The 16,802-nt window shown below is 44.4% G+C and overlaps 1 protein-coding gene across 2 annotated transcripts in view; it reads right to left on the bottom strand.

The window, feature by feature from the left end:
• The window catches only part of DHX8 (DEAH-box helicase 8), a 33,787-nt gene that overhangs the window by 7,852 nt on the left and 9,133 nt on the right, over positions 1–16,802 (bottom strand). The window contains exons 7-18 of one of the 2 annotated variants that reach the window (XM_004772601.3): positions 16,414–16,558; positions 16,114–16,317; positions 15,391–15,478; positions 12,932–13,029; positions 11,913–12,060; positions 10,564–10,745; positions 8,190–8,384; positions 7,692–7,877; positions 7,362–7,572; positions 6,526–6,707; positions 3,858–3,998; positions 358–513 (exon numbers count right to left, since the gene is read on the bottom strand). In XM_004772601.3, the coding sequence (XP_004772658.1) occupies positions 358–513; positions 3,858–3,998; positions 6,526–6,707; positions 7,362–7,572; positions 7,692–7,877; positions 8,190–8,384; positions 10,564–10,745; positions 11,913–12,060; positions 12,932–13,029; positions 15,391–15,478; positions 16,114–16,317; positions 16,414–16,558 (1,936 nt within the window). The remainder of the gene's footprint in view (positions 1–357; positions 514–3,857; positions 3,999–6,525; positions 6,708–7,361; positions 7,573–7,691; positions 7,878–8,189; positions 8,385–10,563; positions 10,746–11,912; positions 12,061–12,931; positions 13,030–15,390; positions 15,479–16,113; positions 16,318–16,413; positions 16,559–16,802) is intronic. The other variant, XM_045080749.1, reaches the window with a different exon arrangement.

Raw genomic sequence — 16,802 nt, 5'->3', positions numbered from 1 at the left:
TCTAAAAGAAGAGAATTGGATCAGGGTTGAAGGAAGTGTGTCTGTCCATGGTTTGGCACCAATTGGATTTTTCTAATATCCTTTTAGAAAATGCTCCTAAACTAAAATCTCTTATAACCAAATATCCTGCTGGTTATTATGGTAAGATAAAAACACACGCTCACAGCCATCATGCCAACTTAGCCTCAGAAGGCAGTGGAGCGGCTGTTATCACAGCCATTTGCATTCCATTCAAAGGGACTGGTTCCCCGAAATTACTGAAGTATTTAACAAGGTTGGTGAAACTGACATTCATTTACGATGGACACAGGACTGGACTGTTCCACCAGCCCATTCTAACAGGACAGTGATTTCTACCTTGAGTGAGAGCACTGTGCTTGCTAAGTTGGTCCTCTGGATTTCCGGCACATTGGTGGTCAGCATTTCATCCCTGTAGGCACGTTCGGTGTACAGCCTGTAACATTTCCCTGGGCCTGTTCTCCCAGCTCTGCCAGCTCGCTGCTTTGCCTGAGCCTAGAGGTGCGGGCATATAAAAGTAACATATCTGTTAAACGTTGCTCAACAGTTTTACCCAGGAAATCTGCTAAAAGGGGGGCACTGAGCAGCTGGCAAAACCTGAAATGGGGTTTATTTCACTTCCTTTAGGACCATTTCCAAGACTATCAACGTTCTTCTCATCCCCTCTCTAAAACTCGGCATGCCAGGAAAGTTTGTTCAAATGAGGCAAATATTAGCAACATGAATGGAAGAAATATCATAATTGTAGATTATGTTTGTAGAAATGTACGTTCCAAATAGTGTGCCACAACAGAAAAGAAAAGGCATAACACAATCTGAAAAATACCATCCCCACAGTCGTGACCAAAAATGTAAGTGAACTAAAGAAACCATACCAGTGATGACTCTGCAGCGCGCGTGTGTGTGTCTGTGTGTGTGTGCGCGTGCGCACGTGCACATGCTCAGGCATATGTGTAGGCTCCGCGTGCAAAAGAATTCTGAGCTCCACTTCATGGCCCAGCATGGAGCCTAACGCAGGGATTGAACTCATGACCCTGAGATCAAGACCTGATCAGAGACCAAGAGTTGGACGCTTAACCCACTAAGCCAGCCAGGAGTCCCTCCCAAATCAGGTTTGAGACTCTCAATAACAGAAGGAAATGTTCATGCACACACATGAAAAAGCAAGTTATAGAACAATACTAATTTTGTAAACAAAACAAAAATACTACCAGAAGGAAAAATTAGGACAAAATGCCCTAAAACTGTGGATAACTCTGATGGTAGGCTTGCAGACCAGTTCTACTGATTTTTATCAAAGATCTGATGTTGAACATTATTATACATTAATAATCAAGAAAATAAACATTTAAACAAAAAATACACAAAATCATACACTTAGTAGACGACTAGACTTGCAAACAAGAAACAAAAAATCATGGGCAGGAAAAGCATCAAAATGATGACAGCTCTGGTACGAGGATTATGAGCAATTTAAAATTTTGTCTCCTCTTTCTCCAAAATAATGTAATACTTCTCTGCACTACTTAAGGGAGAGGAGCATTAATTTTTAAAGTATTTTTTTGGGGGGTTACCTGGGTGGCTCAGTGGGTTAAGCCTCTGCCTTCAGCTCAGGTCATGATCTCAGGGTCCTGGGATCAAACCCCACATCGGGCTCTCTGCTCAGTGGGGAGCCTGCTTCCCCCTCTCTCCCCCTACTGCCTCTCTGTAGTCTGCCTCTCTGCCTACTTGTGATCTGTCAAATAAACAAATAAGATCTTTTTTTTTAAAAGTGGTTTTGGGGGGTGCCTGGGTAGCTCAGTTGTTAACGTCTGCCTTTGGCTTGGGTCATGATCCCAGCGTCCTGGGATTGAGCCCTATATCGGGCTCCCTGCTCTCCAGCTCTCCCATGCTTGTGTTCCCTCTCTCACTCTCTCTCTGTCATAAATAAAATCTTAAAAAAATTAAATAAAAACTTAAAAAATAATAACTAATCAATAATAAAGCATGTATGTGTTTTTCTAAGTAATCGCTACACTCAGTGTCGGGCTCGAGCTCATGGCCCTGAGAGCACGAGTCACATCCAACTGGGCCAGCCAGGTGCCCTGAGGGGCACTAATTTTTAAGTTAAAAAAATATACGTGGTTTAGCCATAGGTTGCTAGGCAACAGTGACTGGCAATCTGAAGAGGGCCATTTGGTGACAAAACCATCTGTCTTACAAATGGCACCAGGATTTTACAAATTCCTATTCTAGCCCCAAAGCAAAGGATAGAGTATGAAAAGTCACGAAGCACTGAAAGACAGGAAGAAATCGCGTATTGTACAGCATTCTACAGAGAGGACACATGTAGCCAACTTCTCAACCACTGCAGGCTGCACGCACCACCCCAAGACACGGCACAGAGCATACGTGCAGGGGGCAGAACACCCCCGTTCAAATCCTGGCTCCACCCGCTGTGTGACCTTAGGCAAGTCACTTAACCCTCTGTGCCTCCTTCTCATCTGTGCAATGACAGTACAAACAACATCTATCACTAAGGACGGATGCGACGATGCAGTGAGCTCGTGTACCTGCAAGTACCTCGTGCCTGGCACTTAGTAAGCACTCTGCAGACGGTAGCTAGCATTCCTTAAGGGTCAAAATGACAACAGCCTTTGGATTTCTATGCATGATGAAAGTCACACATCCCTCTTATAGAACATCAAGATAATATGTAAAAGCATAAGGAGGAAAAATGCACTTTAAACCCAACACAGGAACCAGCAGCTCCACCGACAAATAAGCCCAACACTACTACACCCCATACACAAGCGCACACCATTTATTTTTAAACAAAAGTTGGAGTCTACATGCTATGTTTCAGCTCACTTTTTTCAAATAATATATCATAATTATATGCTGATGTCATTAAACATAGATGCGCACCACCACATTAACACCACAAGACATTTTACAGCAGGGATGTGCCATATTTTATTAAATAGCTTCCCTTTTGGAGTTCATTTAGAATTTTCCCAGGTTTCCTTTCATATAAATAATGCTTCGGTGAACATCCTTTTTCCCTTACCTTCAGATGTGTGCTTACTATAAACTTTCAGATGTATTCCTGCAAGTGGAACCATTCCAGTCAAAAGATGACCTTTTATTTACTTTTTTTTTTTTTAAGATTTTTTTTTATTTATTTGACAGACAGAGATCACAAGTAGGCAGAGAGGCAGGCAGAGAGAGAGGAAGGGAAGCAGGCTCCCTGCTGAGCACAGAGCCCAATGTGGGGCTCAATCCCAGGACCCTAGGATCATGACCTGAGCCGAAGGCAGGGGCTTTAACCCACTGAGCAACCCAGGCACCCCAAAAAATGACCTTTTAAATGTTTGATGCCTTGTAGCCAAAAACAGCTGATCAGGTTTTTCATTTTTAAATATAATTTGGACAGGAAATTATTCCACAATTACCAAAGAAACACAATAACATCTCATAAATTATTACTATCTCAGATGTCTGTGGCTAAGTACAGTATTTTTAAAAATATGTCCTTATGGGTGCCTGAGTGGCACAGCAGGTTAAACGTCTGCCTTCAGCTCAGGTCACGATCCCAGAGTCTTGGGATCAGACCCCTGTCGGGCTCTCTGTTCAGCAGGGAGTCTGCTTCTGCTTCTCCCTCTCCCTCCGTCCCTTCCCCTTCCTCCTGCTTGTGTGTACACAGGTACGTGCACTCTCTCTAAAATAAATAAAATCTTAAAAAAAAAAGAGTATCTCTTTAAAAAAAAAAAAAAGGAAAGAAAAACAATAAAGTTCAAAATATAAAACCAAGCCCTAGTGAGGATTTTCAGGACTGTTGTGGGTAGAAGCTGCTATACCTGAGAAATCGGAGTGACCACGAGCTGGTCGATGCCGGTCTTGGAATTGTAAACTTTCTGCTTCACAAATCCAGGGTCCACCACGTAGTAGATGCCGTCAATAGTCAGTGAGGTCTCTGCAATGTTGGTGGCAATCACGACCTGCAGATAAGAGGGACACCGCTGGATTAGGCTGCCCAGGCACAGCCCTGAGGTGTGAATCAGGACATCGGACCTCAGACACTTTCCTGAAGGAATATGCCACTCTCTGCCTCTCTATGTGATTACACAGCACTTAATCTGTTTGGCCTCAAATGGGTGGAAGGGGAGGTGCCTTCATCTTAAAGGTCAAGTTGGGGACGGGGTGGTACCTGAAAGGAGAAGTGGAACACGAAAAAGCAAAGGCCAATCAAAGCCAATTTCATTTGATGCAAATGGCTACATATCTCATTTTCTAGATCCAATGTTGATTACTACAATTTTAATTTTCTCACACCCTGGGAAAGCAGAGATTTCCTGGCATCACATGTGCCAGTGCAAAATGAGATTTTTCTTCCCCCATGGGGACATCTGGACTACAAAATGGGCTGTTTGTGTATGTGGAACAAGAGAGAGATTTTTTTTTCTTCTGATCATAAAATGAACGAGGCGGCAGAGGAATTTCATGGTTTGTGTGTGTGCAGCCGTATGTGTGATCTGGAAGATTATTGGTCTCGGCTTGGCACTGCCACTGTTCTTCCACCCAGAGGTTCAGCTAATAAAACACAATTGCTTGGAAAAATCATTGCAAGGAAGCACCACAACATCCCACATTGTGCCAGGATCTCACTGGCCCTGAAAGGCTTCCACCTGCCACTGAGCTGCAGAGCCCTCCTAAAAAGAAGTCCATGGGGCGCCCAGGTGGCTCAGTTGGTTGAGTGTCTGCCTTCGGCTCAGGTCACGATCTCCGGTGGTCCTGGGATCAAGTCCCACAGCAGGCTCTCTGCTCAGCAAGGAGTCTGCTTCTCCCTCCCACTCTCCCTCCATGCACTCTTCTCTTTCTCTCAAACGTATCTTTAAAAATTATTTTAAAAAGGGGCACCTGAGTGGCTCAGTGGGTTAAGCCTCTGCCTTCCACTCAATTCATGATCTCAGGGTCCTGGGATCAAGCCCTGAGTCAGGCTCTCTGCTCAGCAGGGAGCATGCTTCCCTCTCTCCCTCTCTCTCTCTGCCTGCCTCTCTGCCTACTGTGGTCTCTGACTTGTGGTCAAATAAATAAATAAATAAAAATCTTTAAAAAAACTTTTTTTTTTTTATAAGAGTAAATCTAATCATCAGGAACAGAACAGAGGAGGAATCACTACCTTTCCCCTCCCCAGGCACCTTCTTCCATCTAGCTGTCCAAGCCAGAAAGCTGGGAGTCAGTCATTCCTGACTTCTCTCTGCCCTTCCTCCCCACACCTCCATGCACCCTAATGGTGCATCCATTCTAATGTTTCAGTGTGATTCGAATCCATCTGTCTTCCATTCCTAGATATGTACTCAAGAGAAATGAAAACATATGTCCGCACAGAAACTTGTAAACAAATGCTCACGGCAGCATTATTCATAATAGCTAAAATGGGGAGACAACCTGAATATCCAAAAACTGGTGAATGGAAAAATAAAAATGCGGTACATCCACATTCTGGATGTAGACTATCACTCTACGACAGGATATTGTGCAGCAATTAAAAAAAATGAGTACTGGACACATACTACAAATGTGGATGAAACTTGGAAACATACTAAGTGAAAGAAACCCAGTGACCAGAAACCTCTTATTATATGACCCCATTCTATGAACTGTACAGAATAATCAAATCCGGAAATACAGAAAGCAGATTAGTGGTTTCCAGGGGCTAAGCAGAGGGGTGAAGGGGGGGTGATTGTTAAGGGGTACCGGGTTTCATTTAGAGTCATGAAATTATTCTAAAATTAACTCTAGTGATCAACAGTTATGATTAATTACCATCAGTAATGGCAATTAACGATCAAACGATTCTATGAATATACTAAAAGCCACTAAATTGTATGTTTTAAAAGCTTGAATTGTATGGTATGTAAATTATATCTCAGGAAGGCTGTTATTTTAAAAAACCCATCTGTCTCCTCTCTCACTGTCTCCTATGCACACCCACACAGTGAGTTCTAGCTGCTAGAAGGACGCAGCCCCCTGAGATGGCCACACTTTCTTGTCCCAAGGCTATCACAGACTGTCCTCTCAGAATGCTTGTCCTCCTACCCTTCCCGGCTAGAGGAACAGCCATGCGCTCTTCAGGATGAGCCTAGGTCCTTACTTCCTCTAAGAATTCTGGGCGAGGGCCTCCCCCTCGGGGTATCCACAGCCCCAGCAGTTCTTTCACACCATACGTTCAAGGCCTGTCTACCGCTGGGTGCCCCACAGCAGAGAGGCCTGGCCTCACACCGCAGCCCTGGTGCACACCCTAAAGCCTGGCAGACGCTCAAAAAATATCTGTCGAATACAGCAGAAGATGAGGAGCTTAAAGCCACATACAAGATCCTTATTCCTTAACAAACTGGTCCGACTGTTTTCTAAGACATAAAAAAACCAAAGCTTGCGTGCACCTTAGGCAATCCCCATTAGGGCCAGGTGCATAGGCCACGTGGTTCCAGGGCACAAAGGAGCTTCACCTCTGCCCACTGTTACCTTTCTGCTGCCAGGTGGAGCCGGGTCAAAGATTCGGGTCTGCATCTCACTGGGAAGAGCAGAGTACACTGGCAGGATGATCAGCTCTGGAACATCCGGTCCCAGGGACTTCATTCTTTCATAGAGGATCTCGCATGCGGTGTCGATCTCCTCCTGACCAGTCAGGAAGACCAGGATATCACCTAAGAAGAAACCATTGACTTCCTGTGTGAGTGCTCCACAGAAAAGACAGACATGAAAAGAACACCAAATGATAGAAGATACACTCCTATTCTGACCTCTAACAAACAAGGTTTTCATCTGTCCATGTTGATTCTGGTTTTTCATTTTTTAGTGTGTTCTTGTTTTTAATATTTAATTTTTTAAAAATTTTGTGTCTACATTTATTTGTGTGTGTGTGTGTGTGTATGTCTATGTTTAAACAGATGCATTTAAACCCTGCGGGCCGGGCGCCTGGGTGGCTCAGAGGGTTAAGCCTCTGCCTTCAGCTCGGGTCATGATCTCAGGGTCCTGGGATCGAGTTCCTCATCGGGCTCTCTGCTCAGTGGAGAGCTTGCTTCCCCCTCTCTCTGCCTGCCTCTCTGCCTACTTGTGATTTCTCTCTCTGTGTGTCAAGTAAATAAATAAAATCTTTAAGAAAAAAATTAAAATTAAAAAAACAAATAAATAAATAAACCCTGAGGGCCATTATTTATACCTCTACCACCCCTTCAAACATATAAGTCATTGGCTTAGAGAGAGACTGATATTTAAAAGGCACTGTTTTATAAGATGAGAGAAAATCGACCCACGTCGGGACTTCTGGCCTAAGAGGGGAAAATTCTCTTTCCTCCCACCTGGTGGTTCTGTTAAGTGGATTTGCATGACGGTGATCAAGCTGGCGTCCAGATAATCTGTCTCCGGTTCCTTCGTGTACAGTATCTCCACTGGGTATGTTCGACCAGGGATGGTGAAGATGGGCGCTTCGTAGAAGTACTGAGAAAACTTCACTGCATCCAGCGTGGCTGAGGTGACAATCAGCTTCATGTCCTGCCGTTTCTGAACCGTCTAAAGGGAAACACGACGTGGCTAAGAAGGACTAAAGCAAAAAGGCACAGGGACTCAAACCCGATTCCCAGAACTGAGTTCCTGACAGGTGGAAGGGTCACCAAAGAGCACCTAGCTACCTTCTTCAACAACCCGAAGAGCACGTCCGTGTGAATGGTTCTCTCGTGCGCCTCGTCCAACATGATGATCGCGTACTGTGTGAGGTCAGGGTCAATCAGGCACTCTCGGAGCAACATCCCGTCTGTCATGTACTTGATCACTGTCTCTGGGCTGGTGCAGTCCTCAAATCGAATGGTGTAGCCCACCTAAAGCAGAAACAAAGCTGAAAACCTGAGACACAAACCTCTCCTTTCTGCAATCACCAGGCAAGACTTCAGCCCGGTGAGAATGTTCCCTGCAATCTTAATAGGTAAGAATTCAACCAAGACATGCAGTGACTTCCTCACAGTAAAATCTGCCTTGGATTTGACCCTGAACAGATCAATGATGACCATGAGAAGCCTCTTCCCCACAAGAGAAACATGAAGGAAGACAGTACCATTCCCATTTCAGAGAGAGAGATCTGGGCCTATACACTCTCTTCAGGCATTTCCAGAACAGCTTCACTACCCACTTACCTCTTGGCCCAAGCAACAACCAAACTCCTCTGACACTCTTTTGGCCACTGACATGGCCGCTACTCTTCTGGGCTGGGTACATCCAATCTTGCCCCGGGACGTGTAGCCTGCCTCCGCCAGGTACTGGGTGATCTGTGTTGTCTTCCCTGATCCTGTCTCTCCAATAACTATCAGGATTTGATTGTCATGGACAGCCTGAAAGCAACAGAATATAAATACAGTCATTAAAATTTCCCACACATTACTCTGGAGGAAAATAATCAATGTTTACATTCTAACACTAAAGAAGAAAAAAGGGATATGATAATAGACATACGATAGGATTATAACCAGAGTCTAAAGTTATGCATAGAAAAAAAAATCAATGGTGATTTTCTATGGGTAATGCTCTTTCTTACTTGAACTACATGTATAACTTAAAAACTTGAAACTTGGGCGCCTGGGTGGCTCAGTGGGTTAAGCCGCTGCCTTCGGCTCAGGTCGTGATCTCGGGGTCCTGGGATCGAGTCCTGCATCGGGCTCTCTGCTCAGCAGGGAGCCTGCTTCCCTATCTCTCTCTCTCTGGCTGCCTCTCCGTCTACTTGTGATTTCTCTCTGTCAAGTTAATAAATAAAATCTTTAAAAAAAAAAAAAAAAAAACTTGAAACTTTATGGGTATTCTTTTTGTAACTGACACAACTCTACTTTTTTTTTAAAGATTTTATTTATTTATTTGACAGAGAGAGATCGAAAGTAGGCAGAGAGGCAGGCAGAGAGAGAGAGAGGAGGAAGCAGGCTCCCCACTGAGCAGAGAGCCCGATGCGGGACTTGATCCCAGGACCCCGAGATCACGACCTGAGCCGAAGGCAGCGGCTTAACCCACTGAGCCACCCAGGTGCCCTCAACTCTACTTTTTAAAATTTTATTGGTTTTCTTAAATTCATAAGAACATAACAGTTGAGGCTAAAACCATAAACTACCACCCAGATAGCCCTGATTTTACATATTTATTTTTTAAGTATTACACACATACAGTTGAAGAATTCAACAGGAAATAAAAAAGGTATATAAAGCGTTCCTGGGGCACCTGGGTGGCTTAGTGGGTTAAGCATCTGCCTTCCACTCAGGTCATGATCCTGGGGTTCTGGGAACGAGCCCCAAAACGGGCTCCCCACTAACTGCCACTGCCAAAACTCCAATACCTTAGCCCAGAAGTCTTATTTCTACACCATTTATAACAGTAAAGGATGGCCATCAACCTATATGTCTATTATACAGGATGAGTTGGGGCGCCTGAGTGGCTCAGTGTCTGCCTTCAGCTCAGGTCATGATCCCAGCGTCCTGGGATGGAGCCCTGCATCAGGCTCCCTGATCAGCGGGAAGCCTGCTTCTCCCTCTCCCATTCCCCCTGCTTATGTTCCCTATCTCACTGTGTCTCTGTCAAATAAACAAATAAAATCTTAAAAAAAAAAAAAAATACAGGACAAGTTAAATAAGCCAGAGCACATCCACAAAAAAAAAAAGCACCAAAAAAAAAAAAAAGAAAGAAAGTTTTTCTGAGCTTATCATGATTATCATGAAGGGGAAAAAGCAAGATGCAGAACATATGCACCATATGCTGCCACCTAGAAACAGAGAGCAGACATAAAACATAGAGCATTCATGCATGTACTTATGTATTTGTACTTGCTTGTGTATGTGTGAGATAACACTGAAAGGATTCACTAGGAACCAGTAAACTCGGCTGCCTAGGGAGTTTGCTGGTCTTCAAATTCAATCTCCAAAAAAATGGAAAAAAGTTCCCCTAGCAAAGTCTTGCCTGAATGGGATCCCTGGCTATGCATCCCCATCTCTCTTACTGGCCGGAGACACTGCTCTGTGCCACACAACACTCAGAACCATTCCAGAGGCCCCTCGTTCAAACAGGTTTATTTCCTCATTGTGAAAAAGAAAAATGCAGGGGCGCCTGGCTGGCTCAGTCAGCAGAACATGCAACTCTTGATCTCAGGGTTGTGAGTTCAAGCCCATACCGGTGTAGAGATTACATAAATAAATCTAAAAAAATGTACAGACTAATAAATATATATATTACATATGTGTATATATATGTAATATATATAATATGTATGTGTGTATATGTATATAACATATATGTGTATATATACATGTGTATATAAGAATGTATATAATATATATAATAAATATTTTATATGTATGTGTGTGTGCATGTGTGTGTAGTTTTTTAGAGTACTTGGGTGTGTTCTGTTTTTTCCTATCCTCTTTAGAAAAGCCACCTCAAAGGTACACATATCTGTCCAACTAATTTCAATTCAAACACGTCATCCTTCTTTTAGAAAACCTTGCTACTCCCGCACATCATAAAGGGGCTTCTCACCTGGACCAGCTGCTCCTTCAGTTTGTAGATGGGCAAGCTCTCTCTCTGCTCAATGATTGACATCTGGGTTTTCTTCCCATAAGAAGCTTTGTTGCCCCCAAAGGCGTGCTTCTTCCACTCGGGAATGTCATTGGGCATCATCCCAATACCCCTCATATTGGCGGCAATCTGCCTGCCTTCCGCTGCAAGGGAAGGCACACGGTTTAGTATCATCCTCAAGCTACCTCGGTGCCCCCCTCCCAACATTCAACAAATCCCATTTCTCTAGTGGATCCCTCCTGTCTGCTACCTCTGTGTTCAAGCCACCATCCTCTCCCGTTAGAAAAGCCTACTAGATCACCTCAGGTGTCTACACTCACCCCATCTGATCCATTCTGCCGGGCAGACTCAACAATCCCTTGGTAATGCAACTCTGATTATACCCTTCCCCTGTTTAGACCCCAGCAGCACCTGCTAGTGGACTCTAGAATTGAGCCCCAATTCCTAAGTCCTGGCCGCCCCACCTCACAGGAGTAGCCCCAGCCCAGGCTACTCTTTTGCCTGGGACACACGCCCCAAGCCCACCTCATCCCCTCTGATGGACACAGTCCTATTTATACTCAGGTCTCAACTTTCTCAGGGAAGTGACTCACATCACCTGTACTTCAGACAGCACCGGTGATGATATGGTTAGTTACCTGGCAACTGTGATTAATCTTCATTTTCCCCACTAAACTGTAAGCCTTGTGAGAGAAGCGATCATGTCTACTTACTTCACAGTGTACCTCAAGCTCCCCAGTTGCCTCACATCAGTAAGACTCTATCTGGCAGTTATTTAACATTGACTACACAAACAATTATGTGAAAAAAGAAGCTTCAAAGCTGTATTATCTCTTTAGCACAGAAAATTCTTGGGGCACCTGGCTGGCTCAGTTGGTAAAGTGTGCGACTCTTGATTTTAAGTTTGTGAGTTCAAACCCCACATTGGGTGTGGAGACTGCTTAAAAATAAAATACTTGGGGCACCTGGGTGGCTCAGTCGTTAAGCATCTGTCTTCAGCCCAGGTCATGATCCCAGGATCCTGGGACCAAGCCCCTGCATTGGGCTCCCTGCTCAGCAGGAAGCCTGCTTCTCCCTCTCCCACTCCCCCTGCTTGTGTTCCCTCTCTTGCTGTGTCTGTCAAAAAAAATTAACAAAATCTTAAAAAAAAAAAATCATAAAATCACAAAATAAAATACTTAAAAAAAAAAGTTTTGTTTTGTTTTTTCAGTAAGCTCCACACCCAATGGGGGCCGAGATCAAGAGTTGGATGCTTAACCCACTGAAGGATCGGATTATTTTTGAACAGTCCACATGCCCCAGGGTCTTACCATCAGGCAGAGGATCAACCCAGTGCTTGTTGAGCCCCATGGGAATAGAATCCATCTCCGCTTCCCTCTGGGCCTGCTTGAGTTCCCGCCTTTCTTTGGCTAAGGCACTTTGCATCATTGCTGCTTGGGAGAGGGAACCATCCGGGTTCTAATGTACCAGAGAACAAACAGCGTCACAGTAAGATCTCAGCATGCAGTAAATATCCGGGAAATAAAATGTAGAGTTTAAGCCCCCTGAACCTAAGAAGGACATTCATCTCAATGTACCAGACTACAATGGGGCTGTTGGCTTGAAGATACGAACCCCAAGAGAGATGAGACACACAGGAGGGGGGTAACACTTCTTCTGTATTTACAGAATGTGGAACTAAAATGAGGACTAACATGGCTGTCTTGGTAAGAGACATTTCAGCTTCTAAAGAACAGCTAATGATCAGATCCCTCTAAAGAAGGGAGTGGGTCTCCTTAAGGGCTGGCAAACTCCCTGTCACCAAAATGTCAAGCAGACAGAAAACCACAGGGGAGAAATTGCTGCAAAGGCTATGTGAGTGAATTACTGGGCTGGGCTGAAAGACCTTTAAAATATCCTTTTCCAAACCTAAAAACATATCATAACTTTCCATGAGTTCTTCTCTTCACAGCCCTGCCACCCGCAGCACTCAGCACTATAGCTTTCTACTGAGGGCCAGCCCCAACTGGTCACGTGGGCCCTTCGAAACTGCCTTGGAATCTGTAAGGGCAAAGGCAGTAATAGTAGATCAACCACTCCTATTTCCTCCTCTGTTCCCAAAACAGAGCAGAATGAGAGCAAAAGAAGCAAAAAGGCAAAAGTAACAAAGCCAAATCAATCCCCCTTTAAAACAAAAACATTCTAGACCCTGACCAACAGTCAATATTACCTTCAGCCTAACTTCTGCTTTTGCATATGTAATAGACTGCTCTGAGAAACTAACTGAACAGTTATATCAAGAAAAGAAATTCGCTCGGCACACCCAGGTTAGAGGCCCAGCATTTCTTACCTTAACGATTTTAATAGGGCTCATGTCCATGCTTTGCTTGGTGTGCCCTCTCAAGAATGGAGGCTCTTCCTCAACCAGTTCGATCTCAAGATCTTCATCTAAAAATCCCCCCAAAAGAAAAATTAAGAAAAAAAAAAAAAGGAGGGAGAGAGAGAGAGAAATAATCAATCATTGTTACCAAAACAGATGATTTCCATGGGCACCAGTGATCTTTAACAAAGACAGCTAACAAGGTCAAAAAGACAGCAATTCAAGTGAAACTCTAACAGAAAGGGCTGTTTCCCCTGCCCCCAGGTACTTCTGGCATTTATACTCTGACAGAAGAACTGATCAGAGAAGCTACTGTCAAAAGAAGTTAAGGGGCCCTTGGGTGACTCAGTGGGTTAAAGCCTCTGCCTTCAGCTCAGGTCATGATATCAGGGTCCTGGGATCAAGCCCCGCATTGGGCTCTCTGCTCAGCAGGAAGCCTGCTTCCCCCTCTCTTTCTGCCTGTCTCTCTGCCTACTTGTGATCTCAGTCAAATAAAATCTTTAAAAAAAAAAGAAAAGTTAAGCCCATGGAAAAATGTGGTATAACATTCTAAATGGTCCTAAGGTATTTGCCACCCAACTTCATTATGGAGTAACTTAACCCACAAAAGATTAGCAAAAAAAAATAAGTTGAAATTACTCAGGGTCATGAAATTGAATCCCGTGTCAGGCTCCATGCTCAGCATGGCGTCTGCTTGAGATTCTCCCTCTCCCTCTGCCCATCTCCACACTCACATTCTCTCTCTCAAAATAAATAAATCTGTAAGTACATTTTTTTTTAAGATCCTATTTGAGACAGACAGCGTGAGCAGGAGTGGGCGGGGGAGGGCAGAGGGAGAAGCAGACCTGGAGCAGGGAGCCTAATATGGGACACGAACCCAGGATCCTGGGATCATGACCTGAGCCGAAGGTAGATGCTTAACCTATTTAGCTACCCAGGAGCCCTCAAAATAAATAAAATCATTAAAAATAAAAAGCAAAAACACCAAAACATGTCCATCAGAAACATATACCCATCGAAAGTGAAATGGATAAATTATGGTAAATTTACACACAGAAAACACTACAGAAATGAAAATGAAATACAACTATAAAAATCAGGGGCTCAGTGGGTTAAAGCCTCTGTCTTCAGCTCAGGTCATGATCCCAGGGTCCTGGGATTGAGTCCAACATCGGGCTCTCTGCCCCGCGTGGAGCCTGCCTCCTCCTCTCTCTCTCTGCCTGCCTCTCTGCCTACTTGTGATCTCTGTCAAATAAATAAATATATTTTTTTTAATCATCATAGATAAATATCAAAAGAATAATCAAAAGAAAGGAAGTTCAAACCGACTAAGTAAGGCAGTGGTTAGGGACAGATATATAGATAGAAAAATGCTTAAAAAAAAAAAAAAAAGGCAGGGAAATAATTAACACAAAATTTAGGATGGTGGTTATCCAGCAGAGCAAAGAAGAGCATCTAATCAGTGGGGGACATGTAAGGATTTCAAAGGTGCAGGTAAAATTCTATGTAACCTGGGTAGTTAAGTACATAGTGTTCACTTATTACCGTTACATAAATTTATGTCCCCCTGATGGATTTCACAATTTTTAAAAAAACTGTTAATAAGCTGAGTTGAAAGTTATTTCCATGGCAACTCAGAGGTAGTCTAATTGGACCCACAATTTTCAGAACAATTACTAAGACTATCAGATGAAATTTACTACCCAAAATACAACTTTTTATAGCCTGAACACGTGTCACAGGGGTGCTGGGTAGCTCAATTGGTTGTGTCTAACTCTTGGTTTTGGTCCAAGTCATGATTTCAGGTCATGAGATTGAGCCCCGAGTTGGGTCTCAATCTCTGTGCTCAGCAGGTCTGCCTTAGATCCTCTCTCTCCCTCTCCCTCTGCCCCTCCCCCAACTTGCTTGGTACGGATCCGCTCTTCACTCCCTCTCTAAAATAAATAAAATCTTTTTTTAAAAAAGTATCATCGGGGCACCTGGGTGGCTCAGTGGGTTAAAGCCTCTGCCTTCGGCTCGGGTCATGATCCCAGGGTCCTGGGATCGAGCCCCGCATCAGGCTCTCTGCTCAGTAGGGAGCCTGCTTCCTCCTCTCTCTCTGCCTGCTTCTCTCCCTACCTGTGATCTCTCTGTCAAATAAATAAATTAAATCTTTAAAAGAAAAAAAAAAGTATCATCACCAAAAAGTACAATATATAAATGTCTATCAGAAAAATGCATCTTCTGCTCCCATCCTGGGGGGGATGCAGGGATGAGAACCACCCTGGCTCTCAGAGATAAGGAGTGGTAAAACCTAAGGAAAATACGAGCTAAGTCACTCCTTAGACGTAGATGAAGGTTAAACAACATCTAAGCCCCCCATCCAACGGCTCAACTTGCCCACTGTCTTTCCAGATCCATGATCCTGCTCAATCCAAGCAGCCAGTTACCTTCTTCATCATCCACTTTAGGAAGAATGCCAGTCTCTTCATCGAAGTCCGGAAACTCTTCTTTGGAAAGCACATTGGCAGCAATCATCTAATGCAAGGACAGAAGGCAATGTCTGTAACCCACTAGGATCACAACTCTTCCTTCGTAGGAGTTAACACAGAAGTTCCCATAGGAAGCCTGGGTTTTTTTGTCCCTTCTGACCCAGGACTGTGGGGCCTCAAACACCATCTATCACACCCCTGGGCAGTGCCTAAGGAGGGCTCAAGAGTCTCAGCCCCAGGAAGTGTAACCTGCTCCCTCCCTGCTTTTCCCAGCACAGCCCTGTGCACATTCCCCATTACATAACATCCATCTGTGACAATGATGTTTCCATCTGGACTTTGAGTTCCTCAAGGGTAAGGAACCATGATACATCCATCTCTGTAGCCCTAGCATCTACTCAGGGCCTGGCATCCCATGGCGCTGACATACACTGACGAATGGTGAAAACAGGAACCTAAGCGCTCCACTTCTACAGACTCATTTAACCCCCACAACGCCACCACTACCCTGTTTCACAGATGAGGGCACTGAGGCACAAAGAAGTCAAGTAGCTTGGCTCAAAATCGCACAGTTAGTAAGTGCCCAGAAGTCACCCTGGGCCACTGGGCTCCAGGGTCCGTCCTCCTAACTACCGTAACATGCAGAATAACTCTGTGGCCATAAAGGCAAATGGCCCCAACCTGTTTGATTTCCCACTTCTCCGGGTCAGAGATGCGGGTAAGGCGTTTGCGCTCCAGTGAATCATCCTCTACTTCAGGGGCACTGACGAGGGAGAGGTGAGTTGGTCTGTCTGGATTCCTCATTGAAGTCTCCTCATTGGTCTCCCCAACAAGATTCCGTCGTCGATTGGGGTTTAGATCTTCTCCAGTCTCTTGATCCACATCCTAAAACACATACAAAAAAAGGGAACTCACTCATTCTCTGTCCTCTTATGTTTCCCTGGCCATGAGATGTAGAAACTGACTGGGTATCTCACCTACCTTCATGCTCAGACTGGTCTTGGTCCCAGTGAAGGACAGTACTTTGACCTTCACCCTCTGGCCTTTGCTCACCACATCTGCCACATTGGCCACACGGCCTTCTCGCCGGAGCTCAGAGATGTGCACCAGGCCTTCCCACCGCTTCCTAAGGGAGAGTCACACACATCTGGAGAATGCCTAAAATACCTTTACCCCAACAGATTTATTGTTGAAACTCAACAAAAGGAAATGGTCTTAAACTCCAAAACTTGAAAATACCAAGAAGGTGGTCAAAAAATAAAATAGTGGGGCACCTGGGTGGCTCAGTCAGTTTAAGTGTCTGACCTCTTCAATTCCACTAAGGGTTGTGATCTTATGGTTATGAGATCAAGCCCCACATCAGGCTCAAC

This window comes from Mustela putorius, unplaced genomic scaffold (assembly GCF_011764305.1).
Source record: "Mustela putorius furo isolate JIRA1106 unplaced genomic scaffold, ASM1176430v1.1 tig00000487_pilon_pilon_pilon, whole genome shotgun sequence".
Classification (NCBI taxonomy): domain Eukaryota; kingdom Metazoa; phylum Chordata; class Mammalia; order Carnivora; family Mustelidae; genus Mustela; species Mustela putorius.
The sequence above is the reverse complement of the archived record's forward strand: the minus strand, read 5'-3'. Positions and strand labels throughout refer to the sequence as shown.